Source organism: Haliotis rufescens, unplaced genomic scaffold, assembly GCF_023055435.1.
Source record: "Haliotis rufescens isolate VD_foot unplaced genomic scaffold, xgHalRufe1.0.p SCAF_15, whole genome shotgun sequence".
Classification (NCBI taxonomy): Eukaryota; Metazoa; Mollusca; class Gastropoda; order Lepetellida; family Haliotidae; genus Haliotis; species Haliotis rufescens.
In genome coordinates, this window is record NW_025963835.1 from 25,904,516 (window position 1) to 25,920,270 (window position 15,755).

Here is a 15,755-nt window from a genome sequence, read left to right on the forward strand (position 1 = left end):
TCACTCACTCACTCAGGTGATGATTGTGTTGGTGTCGATCTGTATCCTCAAGCATTGGGCTGTGGGGTGGCCTATTTGATGAAAATGCTGCTTGTCAATTGTGTGAAGCCCATTTCAGGTGTCCATGCTCACTGACCATTAGTGCATGTGTTTTCATCAGTTGCCAGACATTTAATTTATTTCAACTACTTGAATAAACTTATGACATGAAATTTTCAAAGGTTTCAAAAGGTAACTGATGACGCCATCTTTTTAGAATTTTTGTGAAAATGATCAAACATAAAAATACAATGAACACGTGATGAAATTATGAATGAATGATTGTATTCAATCAGAATGAATACGAGTCCAACGTAGTCATATCGGTTCCATTCGGCTGTAGCTTGTCAACAAGACATTTAATGAATCATCATTAGAAATTGGCACTAGTCCTATAGTTCCCGTCTAACTGCCCAATAGACGGGTAGAAATTTGTCATTCTTAGGGTTTGCTATATATCATTGTAAGGACTAGTCAACTAAAACAGTTTCTATCGCTGTGAATGTTTTAGAACCTCCCAGATATTCTTGTTTTAATAAGTAAATGTACAGGGAACACATTGTCCACGCCTTAGGAAGCTCTCATTGTTCCTGACATTTCTTGTAATCAGTTAAAGAGCATGACCAATTTCCTCTGGAACGCTCTCACTAGACACCGGGCGTCCATCTTGGTGGTGATTATCGGAGATCAGGGGACAGTCTATTGGTGGTTTCTGCAGAGATTTATTGATGTCTACTAGGGCGTGGTGGTGGACAGTGCTGAACAAACATTGGTATCTTGCCGTCATTGCCGGAATAAGTATGTACATAGTTAGGCCATTACAACACTTACACACTGTCTCACCAGTCAACATTCTTTACATGATAGAGAGCTTATATCATGTATATAGCATATGTTGGTTTGCTTATGAATAATTTGTGTTTTAAGGGCATATGAGAGTTTTGTATCATTATCAGTACCAGGAAAATTTGCAATAATGGTTTAAATTTTTAACCAGATATTTGCTTTTAAAAGGTTCAAAGATCTTACTTTAAATGATGAGTGCTGAAAGAAAAAAGCTAAAATTTTCACCAGATTTGAAAAGATCTCTTCAGAGTTCCATTATATCTGCAAAACTTGGAATGATTTCAACTCATGTCATGGCTCCCAGTAGTGCATTGTTAGATCTCGGCAGACCTGATAAAAACGTTTGGTGGGAAAAGTTTGCAAATCACATGATGCTGTTGATTTTGTGAGCTTGTTAAAGGATAAGTAGAGGTGAACTATCTCTACTTTAAGACATGCTTGAAGCATAAAAATAGTCGCGATGCTGTGCAAGTAGATATCTCTCAAGAATGGTTAACAGAAACAGCCATCAACCATAAATGTCAGCCTCAAATCACGGAGATGAGTAAGTTTGGATTCCTCTGAGAATAATGAAAATAAACCGAAATATGTAGAAACCATCAACAAAAGAAAATTGATGTGAAAAGTCCCTTGATGCGTCTGAATTTGTAAGAAATGCCGAAACATGCTTTGGAGATTGATTCTAGTTTTGAAGATCGAGGCAATTCTTGTGAAATGAATACATGGCTGTTTCAAGCATGGGTTCCTGTTGAGATATGGTGTGGGACTGAGACACGATGCTGAAGAAGGGGCTCCGCATGCAAGGAAGTGCTGTGGTGGAAAAACGGTTTTGGATGGAAAAACTTGCATGACTGCTTGTTGGGGAGATGAGTACAACAGGAGCAGTGTTTCCTGCCAGCACCGTTGCCTCCGCAGCAGTGTGTCCTTGAGAGCAGACGTGGAGGTTATTCCACAGATAGGAGTTGCTAGGTAGCGGTGCTCACTCTCAGTACTGCATGGTTAACTAGAGGTGCAATTCACTGGAAACTTGGTGGAATATTGAATGAGGTATTATACTTGACTCAGCCTTGCAATCTGGCATCACCAGAAAATGACATTGGTGGATGTAGAAGTACATTCCGAGGGCCAGTCTAGTATTTCTCATATTTGGTCCCAATTGGACAGCAGAACCTCGGTGTCAGATTGCTGAGATTCAGTAATACATTCAGAATGTTTATTCTGATTGTGTGAAATTAGAATCCGTTATTAATAATTTGCTTCCAATCGTGCCAGAATAAGTGCAACCATCTGTAGGAGATGCTTCAGTGGCAATCAGTGCTTCATTAAATTAATATTACTATGGATACAGTCTGCGAAGTGTCTAGTGAAATTGTGTTCAGTTAGTAAGTTCAGCTAATAATAGCCCCTCTAATAACACTGGCATCAACTGACACTAATACTGAGAGCTAAGATGGGGCTTGTAAGACTCAAAAGGTTTTGGCATGACTGAAGATACCCAAATCAGGCCTCCACAGTTTGTATCTGTTTTACGCTGTCTTGCTTAGCACTGCTCTTCATGCCCAGCTGACCAGTATCATAATGATGCAGCTGAACCTGCACTAACAGTTAGTCCCAGAAATAAAGTATAACTATATATATCCATAAAATATGAAGTAAAATTCAAATGGAGCCCAGAACAGTGTAGAGCTTAAGCAATATAGACTTGCCAAATCATTCTAGACTTGAGTTGGATTCCTTTCTTAATATTTTCTGAGGTCTGGGGGACGAGGTAGTACCCTCCCGTAGGGGTGACTATTGGTCTGGAAATCACTATTGCGATAACTATTGATATTGCAAGCAACTATTGCGATAAATATCGATAGTTTTCAGTGTATCATTTAAGATGGATTTTAGAGTTGAATTCAACCTTGGAACTGAAGTTTCCTTTGAATGTGATAACCACAACAACAAATAAAAAGTATAGTTTGAGATATGACTGATTTGTTTTTTCTCTACCCTAATAATTTAAGAAAAAGAAACTTCCACATTACCATGTGTAAATTACTACCACTCATGATCAAAAGAAAAACAAATTTGAACAGCATAGCCTGTATTTTATTGATATGGTAAATACAATCGAAACTATCGATATTCCCAACTGAAATTGATACTTTTGATCGGAAACTGATTTCACAATCGATTTATTGACTTTTAAGTGCTTACCAATAGCAATATATATCGATATTTCGATTTATCGTGACACCCCTACCCTCCTGGGTGAGATAGCCTCACTGAGAAGACATGCCATAGCTTGCTCCTTGATCAAACTTGTAGGGAAGAAAAACAGGGATAAGCGAATGCTCTTTTATCACGAGATGGAAAGAGTTTTTGTTTAGCAATGCTAACTGTGATATATTGACAGGCTTATATTGGTTTAATGCTCTGGTGGTATCTTTTTGCTGGATTTCTCAAGATGACTGTATAAGCTAGCTGAAAGTCGCAACATTTTACCAGTGTTCTAACTCCTGTCTACTCCCAGGGGGCTTTGGGAGGATCAGCTTCGACTATATTTGGAGAGCTTCAGCAGATGTACATCAGCAGCTTGTGTAATGGAGGCTGGGGGCCTGCTGGGAGGACGGGATTGTTTATCACATTAGTTTGCAAGTGGCTGTATCATTGATGTAGGTCAGTGTGCCAACTCCAGTCCATGGGACATCGGGTTTAGTACGAGGGTATGATATAGGTCATTTTAACATTGTTGCGGCAGGAGTGTGGATCCATTTTCTTATCAACTTCTGAAGATTCGGGAAGATTAACTTTTGAATTGTTCAAATAGTTTTGTGTCATATCTAATGCAAGGGAGTGGTCCTATTGTGAAGAGTTGTGTCCCTTGCCTTGTAGGACATGCTGGTTGTGAGCGATAGTCTACTAGTCCTTATAATGATATCATAGCAAAACCCTGGCAAATTTCTACTAGTCCTTATGATACCTTTACTATTGGCAAGGCAGTTTGGCCAGGACTATAGGGCTAGTGCCAATGTCTAACACTGGTTGTCCCTACAACTGACTAGGATATCTAGGCATTTATCACACATGGAGCAGACGGCGACACTTGACAGGTGAAATTCTGTCCAAAGCTGTGTTAACGCACCTCACTATCTAAACACTAAACATTGAGTCTGTTTTCTTCGGATTTGTCTGAACATGAAATAAGCAAAAGGTGAAATAAGATGGTTTTGTATGAAAGTGTTTTGATCAGAACCAAAAGCTGAAATTTAGAATTCTTCCCCAGTGAGATGTGTGTATTTTGTCTTGGTATATCCGTTCACTGAAGACGTTATGTTCCTGTTTGACCGCGTACAGCCTGAGTTTGTTAATGTCTACATGTAGGTGTGTCAGACATGAACCATCTCTAGCTGTTTACTTTGTGTTACACAAACTGGGCCAACAGATTTCAACAAAATCCCCTCATAAATTAGGATTATGCCTGCTATGGCTACAAGCTCCCATGTCAGTACCTCGTGCTGAACGACACTCAATACACAGGACGCTGCAGTCTTTGTTTTATGCCTGGGTAGTTCTACCCAATCATATTAGGTCAGTGAGAACGAAAGCATTGTCACTTCTACAGTGTCCGAAATAACTGCCTGCCCGTGGCTGGTAACTTTTCTGTCGGGCTGCATGAAATATCCTCCAACCCGACTGCCTGACAGCTAATTTTAAGACTACTGATGTAATCCGTTATATTATAACCCCTTGTAGATTCTCAAATAGTTGTTTGCCTTGTTTCAACTGAGTCAAGACATGATTTGTCTCTTATAGTTTTTGTACTTTTTTGCATATTTATGATGCCTGAATGTAGGCAGGTAACTTATGGGCAACACTTATGGGTCACCTGCTCGACTATCTTGTTGGGTTTAAAATTATTTCAAATACTGCTTCTACATTTGTGATAGATATGCCATATATTATGTTAAGCTAATTCCATCTTGTGCTTTTTTTAGAATTTTGAGTTCGACTTATCTGGATAAGATGTATCTTATGTTTACTCTTGGGATTATTAATTGAGTTTGAGGCAACAAGGAATTTGACACTTTTGGGTTAAAATAGTGATAAATATAGTAAGTGTGCAGGGATCCGAAGTTCTGCACAACCAGAGACTCGACATTTGGAGTTGGAAACAGATTATCATTAACTGGAGTATTTTATAGTCTTATGTACTTCTGATTTGTGAATCTAAATATCTATACACCTTTTATAGTGTGTTAAACAATTGCTTTGGGGCCTCATGAGAAAGCATTGGCATAAGTTATAAATAAAGGCATCTGGGTATCGTTTATCATAGGTCAAAGGTTTGGTTGTGGTCACTTGTGGTCATTTGCACTTTGACCTGACCACTGTATGTTAACAATCAGCTATTGATAGAAGTTGGAACTAGTACATTTCCATGAAGTTGAATGACAGGGATTTATCAAGGACTCATTTAAGTCTGGGGTAGAATAGGTCTTCAGCAACCCGATGAATGCTTGCCGTAAAAGGCAACTAAAGGAATCGGGTGGTCAGGCTCGCTGACTTGGTTGATGCATGTCATCGATCCCAATGGCGTGGATCGATACCTATGATGTCAATCACTGTATTGTCTTGTCTAGATTCGATTATTTACAGACCGCTATCATATAGCTGGAATATTGCTGAAAACAAACAATGACTCATTGTTTATTGGCCTTGGCAGGCATATTGGGATTTTATTAAGGCTCAGTTTCTTAATTGTATAGGTGTTACAACAATTCCCTTCAATGCAGTAATGTAAAATACAGCATGAAAGCCCCTTCCTCTATATTTGATCTTGTTATCAGTGGAGTCAAAGTCACCACAACCAGGCCTCCACATTTAGGGTTATAACTGTATTGACGTAATTGGATTAATTCTTTTTTCCCCGTTGAGATTGTCTTTTTATGTTTGCTGTAGATTTATATCAGTCTCTGAGCAGGTCTAGACAAAAGCTGAATGGTTAATGTGGATATTGTACTTTCCGACATAAGAAATAGATGACCTTTGCCCTCACAGCTACCGAATGTGTTGAGTATTGATTTTTCCGTGAAGGGAGGCTTGTCCGGGGGCTGATATAAAACACAATCCTGTAAACTTGTCAACTGCTTTAAAAAACTCTGCAGTCTGCTCTCAGAAACAGCGAGAATAATTCGTCTTTATGCACCGGGGACGAAGACTGCTATATAAGGATCTTATCTACATTGTATCGAGGTGCTCCAAACGGAATAAATAGGCCCCGTTCCCAATTTGTTGCTCACATGTTTGAAGATGTGTCCATGGGTTTGGTAAATGAGACCTGAATTGTTGGCATCTATCCTGCATCTTAATTTAGCACAAAGGGAATAGAATATCGGGATTGATTTAACAGGCAGAACCTGGAAAGTAAAAAGGTCTATCTTGGTTTTCTTGATGAAACAAATTTGCCTGGCTGAGTTTCTGGATTGGAGATCCTTAAAGTTGTCCAGTAGTGTGAACTGTTCATTAAAGATGACATTTTGTACATGGACAGTGATGTCTGTATTGATTTGGAATAGCTGTGGTGTTTGGTGTTGGGTCGTAGTAGAAGGCTGATAGTTATTTCATACCCCCTAGGGCCCATTAGTTCCGTTTGTTGCAAGAGCTGATTAAATATGGACCCTGTGTATACAATGCAGGGATTTGTTTGAGACGGGAATTTGGGTTGTTAATTTCTCAATTCTTTCATTGTAGTGTCAAGAGAAAATATGACTTAATCACTTGAAAATCTGAAATGAATGACTGGGGAATCTACACAATGACCATTTCACATGTTTACTATTTGAGATGTAGGGTAATTGATTGGGAAGTTTAGTATCAATATGTCGACTCAAAAGTGTCACGATATATCTGTTAATAATAATGAAATTAAAAATACTATATGTGTATAGTAATACCTATATATAGACCTTCAATTTGTCAGTTTGATGTTAACTATGAACTATGTTCCAGGGTAGAATAGGTCTTCAGCAACCCATGCTTGTCGTAAAAGGCGACTATGCTTGCCGTAAAAGGCGATTAACGGGATCTGGTGGTCAGGCTCGCTGACTTGGTTGATGCTTGTCATCGATCCCAATGGATGGATGCTCATGATATGAGTCACTTAATCATGTTGTCAATCACTGGATTGTCTGGTCCCAGCTGGAATATTGCTGAGTGCGGTGTTAAACAACAAACCAAACAAACACTCACTCATTCCATTCCTTCCTAGTCTCGTCAGTCTCTCTGTGTCTCATGATTTCTGTTTTTTCTCTGTTGCAGGTTTTAGCTTGGTTTGAAGAGAATGAAGAGCAAGTGACAGCCTTCGTAGAACCATTTGTTATATTAACCATTTTAATAGCCAATGCAGTAGTGGGCGTGTGGCAGGTACGTTCTTCTATTTGTATTCATTTTGTTCAACTATTTAGGGGCCAACCATTTTTTCATCAAGGGTGCCTGGGATGTTTTGAACATGTTGAAGCACTGGCGGAGGGGGAAAATTTTCCAAACCACCTTTGATAGTTAATATAACTTAGTTGGCCCCTTATGAGTATGTTTCATAATGGAGAAATAATTTGAATCTTATTTCTGAAGACGAATCAACCTGTGGCTCATATGTTCCATTCCCGGAATTGGTAGATTCAAGTCATTTCTCCTACTTAAACCATGTTATGATTGATACATATTTTCTCCATAACTGTGCATAATGACCATTGTTGTAATTGGTCTTCAGCAACCCATGCTTGTCGTAAGAGGCGACTAAGATCGGGTGGCCAGGCTCTCTGACTTGGTTGATCGTATCCAAATTGTGTGGATCGATGTTCATGATGTCAATCACTGGATTGTATGGTCCAGACTCGATTATTTACAGACTGCCGTTTTATAGCTTGAATATTGCTGAGTGCAGCGTTAAACAACAAACACATTGTATGGGACAGACTTGATTATTTACCAGGTGGTCACAATTTGAGTTTATTTATTAAACCAGTAAGACTTTCAACAAGGTATTGATTTTACATAAGAAATTATAAGCTTTAAACCTTTAGCCTGCTAAATTAGAATTAACTCAACATGCTCAAACTGATTGTGATGAGAATAATAGGGGTTGACTGCATGGCTTCCTATCAAAGAACATCAACACCAGTACAAGCAAACACGTTGTGGTTACTTCTGTTATCTCTAGGGATGGTAGGGTAGCCTTGTGGTTAAAGCGGTCGCTCATCACGCCAACAACCAGAGTTCGATTCACATCATGGGAACAATGTGTGAAGCTCATTTCTGGTGTCCCACCGTGGTATTGGTGGAATATTGCCAAAAGCAGCATAAAACCCAACTCACATTGTAATTTATGAATCTAATCAGCTATAGTCAGCCGAAAACAAAACCTAAACACAACTGCTTGTTAAAAGATCCCTAATAAAGCTACTGTGGTTAATTTGCATATCATTAGCAGTCACACCCTGACATTTACTAAACAGCCTGCCAGTTAAATTCTTTTTACAAATACAGTAAAAGGATCTGAAGTTGGTGGATTTAATAGTTGTTTCGCATTCTACCGCCAGTTGGTCTTAGTGACCTTCCTCTGACCTAAGTAATTACCTCCCCTGATGAGCTTAATGGATGGGAAATAAACTGTTGGTTGTTCTGCCTACCCTGCTGGCCCACATCAAAGCTTGTGTGGGCATCACAGTATTAGGCATCACAGTATATGGGTATCCTGTTCCCATGAATGACTGGCTGCTTGTACAGGTTTCCCCTGGTAATTACAGCCTTCATGCATCACCACATACAGACCTCCTGAACGCTGGTGGAGATAGATTGCTGTGGGGAGGTGGATGTGCTGTATGTTCTTATTGGCTTCATGACATCATAGAATTGTTGTTCTACATCTGTGGCATTCCCTCGCCAAATGTTGCTCATTTTGGAGAGAAAAATAATCCGTAAGTTATGTGTTCCATAATAACACATTCTTATTGGAGGTACGTTTCCATATGAAAATGTACAAGGGCGTCCTTCACAATTGTACATGCCCTCCCGCACTGTATGTAGAGAAAGCACCACCCCACTCAGTGACCGTCATCACCCAGTCTTCCCTACCTAGAGGATCTAGACCTCCTCTGTCCCAGGGATCTTCCCCTCCAACCTGGGGATCTACCCTTCCATCCTGGAGATCTACCCCTCCAACCTGGGAATCTACCCTTCCATCCTGGAGATCTATCCTTCCATCCTGGAGATCTACCCCTCCAACCTGGAGATCTACCCTTCCATCCTGGAGATCTACCCTTCCAACCAGGTATCTAGCCCTCTACCTGGAGATCTACCCTTCCATGGTGGAGATCTACCCCTCCAACCTGGTATTGACCCCTCCACCTGGGGATATGACCCACACTGTAAATGCCCCCACCCACACTAGGGCAGTAGGACGGTGGAGTAACAGCAAGAAAGGGCCCCTTTGGGATGTGCTCTGTATCTTCCTCTTACAGTCACAATCGCCTTCGTCTGGTGATATTCCATTCCAGTTTTATGACCACTAAAACACCAGCCTATGGTAAACAATGGCCCAGCTCTGTTGATCATAACTGGACTCTTGGTATTCTGTAGACGAGGTGAAGTCTTTTGAGCACCCTTCAGGGACAAAGTAGATAGTTATAACAGCTACAAAGGGATCTGTATCTTGTCCAGATCATGGGTGGTCAGATTAGCAAAGCCAGATAGTTCAGTTGTCTAATGGAACTACAGCTAAGATAAGCCATCTATTCACAAGGTTAAAAACTAGGGTGTTAACTAGGTTATCAACTGGATGAAACATTATGTTAACAAGGAAACACAAGTCAATATGAAAACTAAAACATAACTTACATAGTCTTTGAATGACATTTAGAAGTGATACACATAAGGTAGAGAATTTATGGATGTCAAATTCTTTAAAAAATAATTTGACATCTATAAATTCTCTTCCTTACAAGTTACCTACAGTATAAATTGAAAAATGCTAACTATGGTAACCAGAAAATACTGTTGGTAACATGACTAATATCAATATAGATTCACGTATAAAAAATACACAAACATGAAAACATGAAATACAGACATGATTGTGTGCTAACTTAGGTTTCAGAAACCTTTATCGGGAGTTATTCCCAGTATTATCAACATACAATATTTAGTCTTTGGTGGCATTGGTGTTTGCGCGAAGCCAACTTTAGCATTTCCCAATTCAGATCTGTTTTGCTTTGGACCAGAAGATAGGAGGAGGGGGTTAAACAAAGATATGACATATCACATTTCTCTTACATGTTTTTATACATAGGTGTACAGCTTTGTAAACACCGCAGACTAATTTCCATGACTTGATTACTAATTGGACCAGCACCTTTGGCACCTAATGGTGTTTGGCGCTGCTCTAGAGTAACAGAGTTATGTGGGTACTACTGCGGCAGAAATAGCTTCCAGAAAATAGCCCCTAGCAGCTGGGGGCCTGGGGGTGAGGTAGGATCTCATCTCTCAGGGGAAACACTATATCGGGGCTAATATCTTGAGCATATTCTAAACAGACAGAGCACTTGAATAACTCTGTCGTTAAGTGCCAGGTTCATTGAACCCTGCCTTTTATGATGTCTGACTTATGATGCTTTGTGGACTTTAATAGGAAGGTTATGATTAGTGTGTAGGGTTTGGTGGGGTGCTTTAGGGTAGGGTTGGGTGGGGGTGCTTCAGGGTAGGGTTGGGTGGGGTGCTTCAGTGTAGGATTGGTTGGGTGGGGTGCTTCAGTGTAGGGTTGGTTGGGTGGGGTGCTTCAGTGTAGGGTTGGGTTCTTTAGGGTAGGGTTGGGTGGGGTGCTTTAGGGTTGGGTGGGGTGCTTCAGGGTAGGATTGGTTGGGTGGGGTGCTTCAGGGTAGGATTGGTTGGGTGGGGTGCTTCAGTGTAGGGTTGGGTTGGGTGGGGTGCTTCAGAGTAGGGAAGGGTTGGGTTGCTTCAGGGTAGGGTTGAGATTAGTCTGTAGGGTAGGTTTTTTTTTTGTCCGGGTGGGTTGCCTGTGTCTGGCTGTTTCAGGGGTATATTGTAGAACAAATGAGGCATGAGATAGTGATCATCATTAAAGACTAACTAAATCTCAAGTTTACTATTCTAGGACCAGTTGACAGTTTTAATCCTGAATTTGAAATTTGAAACATTAACCTTAGATGACAAGCAATTGACATAATAAAGCATCAATACAGAATTTTCAGATAGGTTATTACATGGGTAAGTGCAGATCCCATTCTGGTGCCATGGTGCTACTTATGATAGTGAACACCCAACATAATTGTTTCTGGTACTCCGACCAACTTAACCATTATTTGACAGTTCCTCCATCCTGCATATTAACTTTTTAAGAGGACTCATTTAATCATGTCCTAATCAAGTAATTATATTGAACCTACGTACCAACCCAATATCTCGTGGTATGTTCTTGGATTCACAAGTATTATTTTTTTACCTATAGTGACTGGTTTAAAAGCATACTCGATCTCAATATTAATCCCTTTTAGTTTGACGCCTCACTCAGCAATATTACGCTGAATGACAGCAGTCTGTAAATAATCAAGTCTTGACCTGCAATTCAGTGATTGATATTGTGCTTATTCAACACCTCACTCAGCAATATTACACTGTATGATGGCAGTCTGTAATTAATCATACCTTGACCTGCAATTCAGTTATAGATATTGTGCTTATTCAACACCTCACTCAGCCATATTACACTGTATGATGGCAGTCTGTAAATAATCATACCTTGACCTGACATTCCCTGTTGGTAATACCTGATGCATGTTATTAGTTTGATATTGATGTGTAATCAGTACTGATCCATGACAGTGTTCCGTACCTGCGATGATTAACGTGTATGAATATTTCCCCTCACAGGAGCGTAATGCAGAAGATGCTATTGAGGCTCTTAAGGAGTATGAGCCTGAAATCGCCAAAGTCTACCGCCAGAACCACCGTGGTATTCAGAGAATCAAAGCCAGAAACCTCGTTCCTGGTGATATTGTTGAGGTGTCAGGTACGCATATTGTTTGAAATCAGTGAGTGAGTTAAAATTTCAAGTCACTTCGGCAGTATTTCAGCCATAGCGTGTCTTGTTTGAAATGAAAATACACTTTTTATACAGTCTGGGAGTAAAAGCCAACTTTTGAGTCTATATACCCGATTTTGTTTATAAACAAAATATTTGGTAGATTTTGATATTATTAGACTCTACTAGCTGAGCTTAATGGAAAAACATAATTTTACTAGACTAGTGGTGAAAGTTTAAGACGATTAAGACGCAGCGTGCCTGCTCATGGTTTTAGAGTAAAGTTGACGATGATGTCTTGGTGTACCATTTATCACAGTATTTGAAGCTATTTAAGTGTGAGCAAACTTACTGTATATGTTGTCATATGATTGTGAGTAATTTTCTGTCTCTGTTCTGTACGTTGTGATGTTATTCTGGTTGCAGTCGGTGACAAGGTGCCTGCTGATATTCGTATTACCGCTGTCCATTCCACCACTTTGAGAGTTGACCAGGCTATCCTCACTGGTAGGTTATCATCATCCTCATCTGTTGTTGTTATGTGCATATTTATGATGTGCCAAATCCACACCCTAGAGCATGCTCAAACGCCATGTTACTACCCTGGTCGATAGATCGGTGTGCACTCAATTTTCATTTTAATACAACCCAAGCTGCCTGTGAGGCCTTAGAAGGTGAACAGTCACATAACCATCACATCCTACTGGGTACCCATTCACTGCTGGCTGACGAGAGGCATATTTCCATCAAGCTTTGAAGTGTAGACAATGTAGGCCCTGGTTATAATGTTCGACCAAGGGCTAAGTCTTCAAACCTTTCGTAGTTCAACAGCAGTCTAACTCTGTTGAAGATATAATCGTGCTGCGACTGCTTTTTTGATTCGGGCACTGGCCCTATATCTCGAATATATGGCAGCTCTACGACTGTCAGGGGCAGTGGGGTAGCCTAGTGGTTAAAGCGTTGCTTGTCATACTGAAAACTGTTTCGATTCCCCACATGGGCTCAATGTGTGAAGCCCATTTCTGGTGTCCCCCTCGGCGATATTGCTGGAATATTGCTAAAAGCGACATAAAACCAGACTCGCTCACTCTACGACTCTCGTAGGTCTGATAACAGTATACGAGTTGTGATAAACACAGCTCTGAATATTTTGAGTAAATAAGGGCCATGATAGATCGTGCTGAATCAGCTCTTCTCAGGCTCCTGTGGCATGTCATTTTGCTGACATGTCATTTTGCTGAGACAAGCCTATGTTGTGACACTAATAGTTCGGAATATTTCCTTATGTTTGTGTTTGATATTGTCATGAAGCTCTTGTTGAAATGGTGAATTAAATGTCATGTCATGTCCTCCTTGCAGGTGAATCTGTGAGTGTTCTGAAACACACCGACCCAATCCCCGACCCCCGCGCTGTGAACCAGGACAAGAAGAACATCCTTTTCTCTGTAAGTGGGAACTTGTGGGTGGTGGGGTGGGCAAGCACTGGCCTCTCACACTGAAGGTCTGGGTTCAATTCCCAATATCAGTGCAATGTGTGAAACATGTCTGGTGTCCCTTGCCACGTTATTGCAGGAATATTGCTGAAAGCAATAATATCCTTAATCACTCTGATTTGTTCATTAAGAATAATTGGGCAGTCGGGTAGCCTTGTGGTTAAAGCGTTCGCTTGTCACGCCAAAGACCAGGGTTCTCACTCACTCATTAATTATAATAGCCATGACTCGGCTCCAGAAAGAGGCTGATGGTATCTGTACTCCGTGTCAGTTGTCGGGTTGTATCTAAATGTCTTCCCAATTATCAGCCATGGTCTGTCAACACCACATCTATGGGGTCTGAAATTTTCCATATAAACAGCCATGTCTAGAAATTGTTTTATTATAACGCTGAACACCTGAAAGGTGTTAGGGGGGCACAGGTGGCCCAGTCGTCTAAGGCGCCGCGATTCACTCTGCAAAGTTGCGTCCCTTGGACACGCCAGAAACCAATGATTGTGGGTTCGAATCCCGGTTCGCCCGATTATGTTTCTAGGTTTGTCAGCACCATACCCATGCTCGTGGGTTTCACCGAAGTGCTAAACGTCTAAGACCTGCACCATTTCGGGCTTTCCTCCCACATTAAGCTGACACGCCGTGATATAACTGGAAAACTGTTAAAAGCGGCGTTTAACCCAACTCACACACTCACTCACTGAAAGGTGTTGCTAGGCCTCATCTCCACTTCTGTCTGTATTTTGTTTCAACTGTCTATGCTCAGATGACTGGCTTGGTTTGCAGATGATGTAAAGAAGTGCCAGATTATGGATGTTTTTCATCTTTGTGTTTCAGGGAACCAATATTGCTGCTGGAAAATGCCGTGGTATTTGCATTGGAACTGGATTAAACACTGAAATTGGTGAGTGGGTGTTAGATATCCTTTCTCCATGCTTTCATCCCATGGCCCGCCATCAACCTATGAATCCTGGTTTGCCCCGATTATGTTTCAATGTTACTAAGCACCATACCTGTTCTCATAGGTTCTGCTGAAGTGGTAAACGTCAGACCTGCATCACCTCGGGCTTTCCTCCCACATGAAGCTGACAGGGATATGACTTGAATATATTGTTCAAAGCAGCGTTAAACCCAACTCCCTCTCTCTCCTGTACCGTTTTGTCTAGGATAGTTAAGCGGACATTTTGTCCGAGGTTACCATGTGATGCCTGTGACTTGGCGCTACCGCCAGCTTTCCTCCATTCTGCATGTGTAGCAGAGGGACTATTGTCATTCAGGTGCATGCATTTTGTTTTGTATGATGCGACCACCTCTGATCTAGAGGTAGAGCGTCCACCCTTAGAGTGGAAGGTCCGGGTTTCGATCCCCATCCGCGTCGTACCAAAAGACGTTAAAAGATGGTACTTGTTACCCTGTCTGGTGCTCGGCATTAAGGGGCTAAAACATAGACTGTTGGCTCGGAGTCAGTATACTGTGTCTGAGTGGGGTATTCATGTTAAAATGCGGCATGGTATCTCTTTGAGCTAGGACTGTAAATTGGCATCAGTCTGGACTAGTGCGCATGTGCGCGCTTGAACGTCGCTATATATAAGTGCAATAATTTTGGACACAACGTTAAAACCAATTTCACCTTCACCTCACCTAAGACCAACTTGTATATATACTTCTCTTAACAAGTTAAGGACCACACATTCTTTCATGCTATTATTAGTCAAGCCATGACATATTAACTACAGTAATGTGAAAGAATCGGGTGTTCTTTTTCTTCATTTTGAGTACTCTAGTTGAACAAGGACTTGAGACTATAAATATACCTAAGTATGTACACCATGACGAATCTTCAATGCAATTAGTGATAAGGTGTTTTAGTTAAAATACTGGGAAGAAGCTGGAAAAGTGATTAGAGTGTCTACATGGGTATGAGTAGTAGGCGTTGGGGAACATATCGCGAGTTCATGAACGGAGATCCGTTTCACAACTGGTTAACTGGTAGCTAGCTTCCCCACGTGGATCTCAAGGAAGTAGGTAGTCGTGGAAACAGTATCTGAAGCCGAGCCAGCAGTAGGGAAGCAGCATCTACTTGAATGTACTGTGGGAAGGTGTGAGGAGTGGGGTAATCCGATATGTTTGATATCGGTGTAGTGTGTCTCCCTCTAACCATACCTGGTCAATGCCAGTACATATTGGTAGGTGCTGGCATCGCGGCGTGGGGAACACCACCACCTCCTTCACGTTGGCGATGTTGCAGATTTCTTCTCAAGGTCATTGCAAAAATATTACCGGTTTAATTTTTTCCTGCT

The 15,755-nt window shown here is 41.0% G+C and overlaps 1 protein-coding gene across 4 annotated transcripts in view; it reads left to right on the top strand.

The window, feature by feature from the left end:
- The window catches only part of LOC124151016 (calcium-transporting ATPase sarcoplasmic/endoplasmic reticulum type-like), a 62,155-nt gene that overhangs the window by 16,150 nt on the left and 30,250 nt on the right, over window positions 1-15,755 (top strand). For all 4 annotated transcript variants that reach the window (XM_046523248.2, XM_046523247.2, XM_046523249.2 and 1 more), the window contains exons 4-8: window positions 7,192-7,296; window positions 11,818-11,956; window positions 12,395-12,475; window positions 13,328-13,413; window positions 14,293-14,359. In XM_046523248.2, the coding sequence (XP_046379204.1) occupies window positions 7,192-7,296; window positions 11,818-11,956; window positions 12,395-12,475; window positions 13,328-13,413; window positions 14,293-14,359 (478 nt within the window). The remainder of the gene's footprint in view (window positions 1-7,191; window positions 7,297-11,817; window positions 11,957-12,394; window positions 12,476-13,327; window positions 13,414-14,292; window positions 14,360-15,755) is intronic.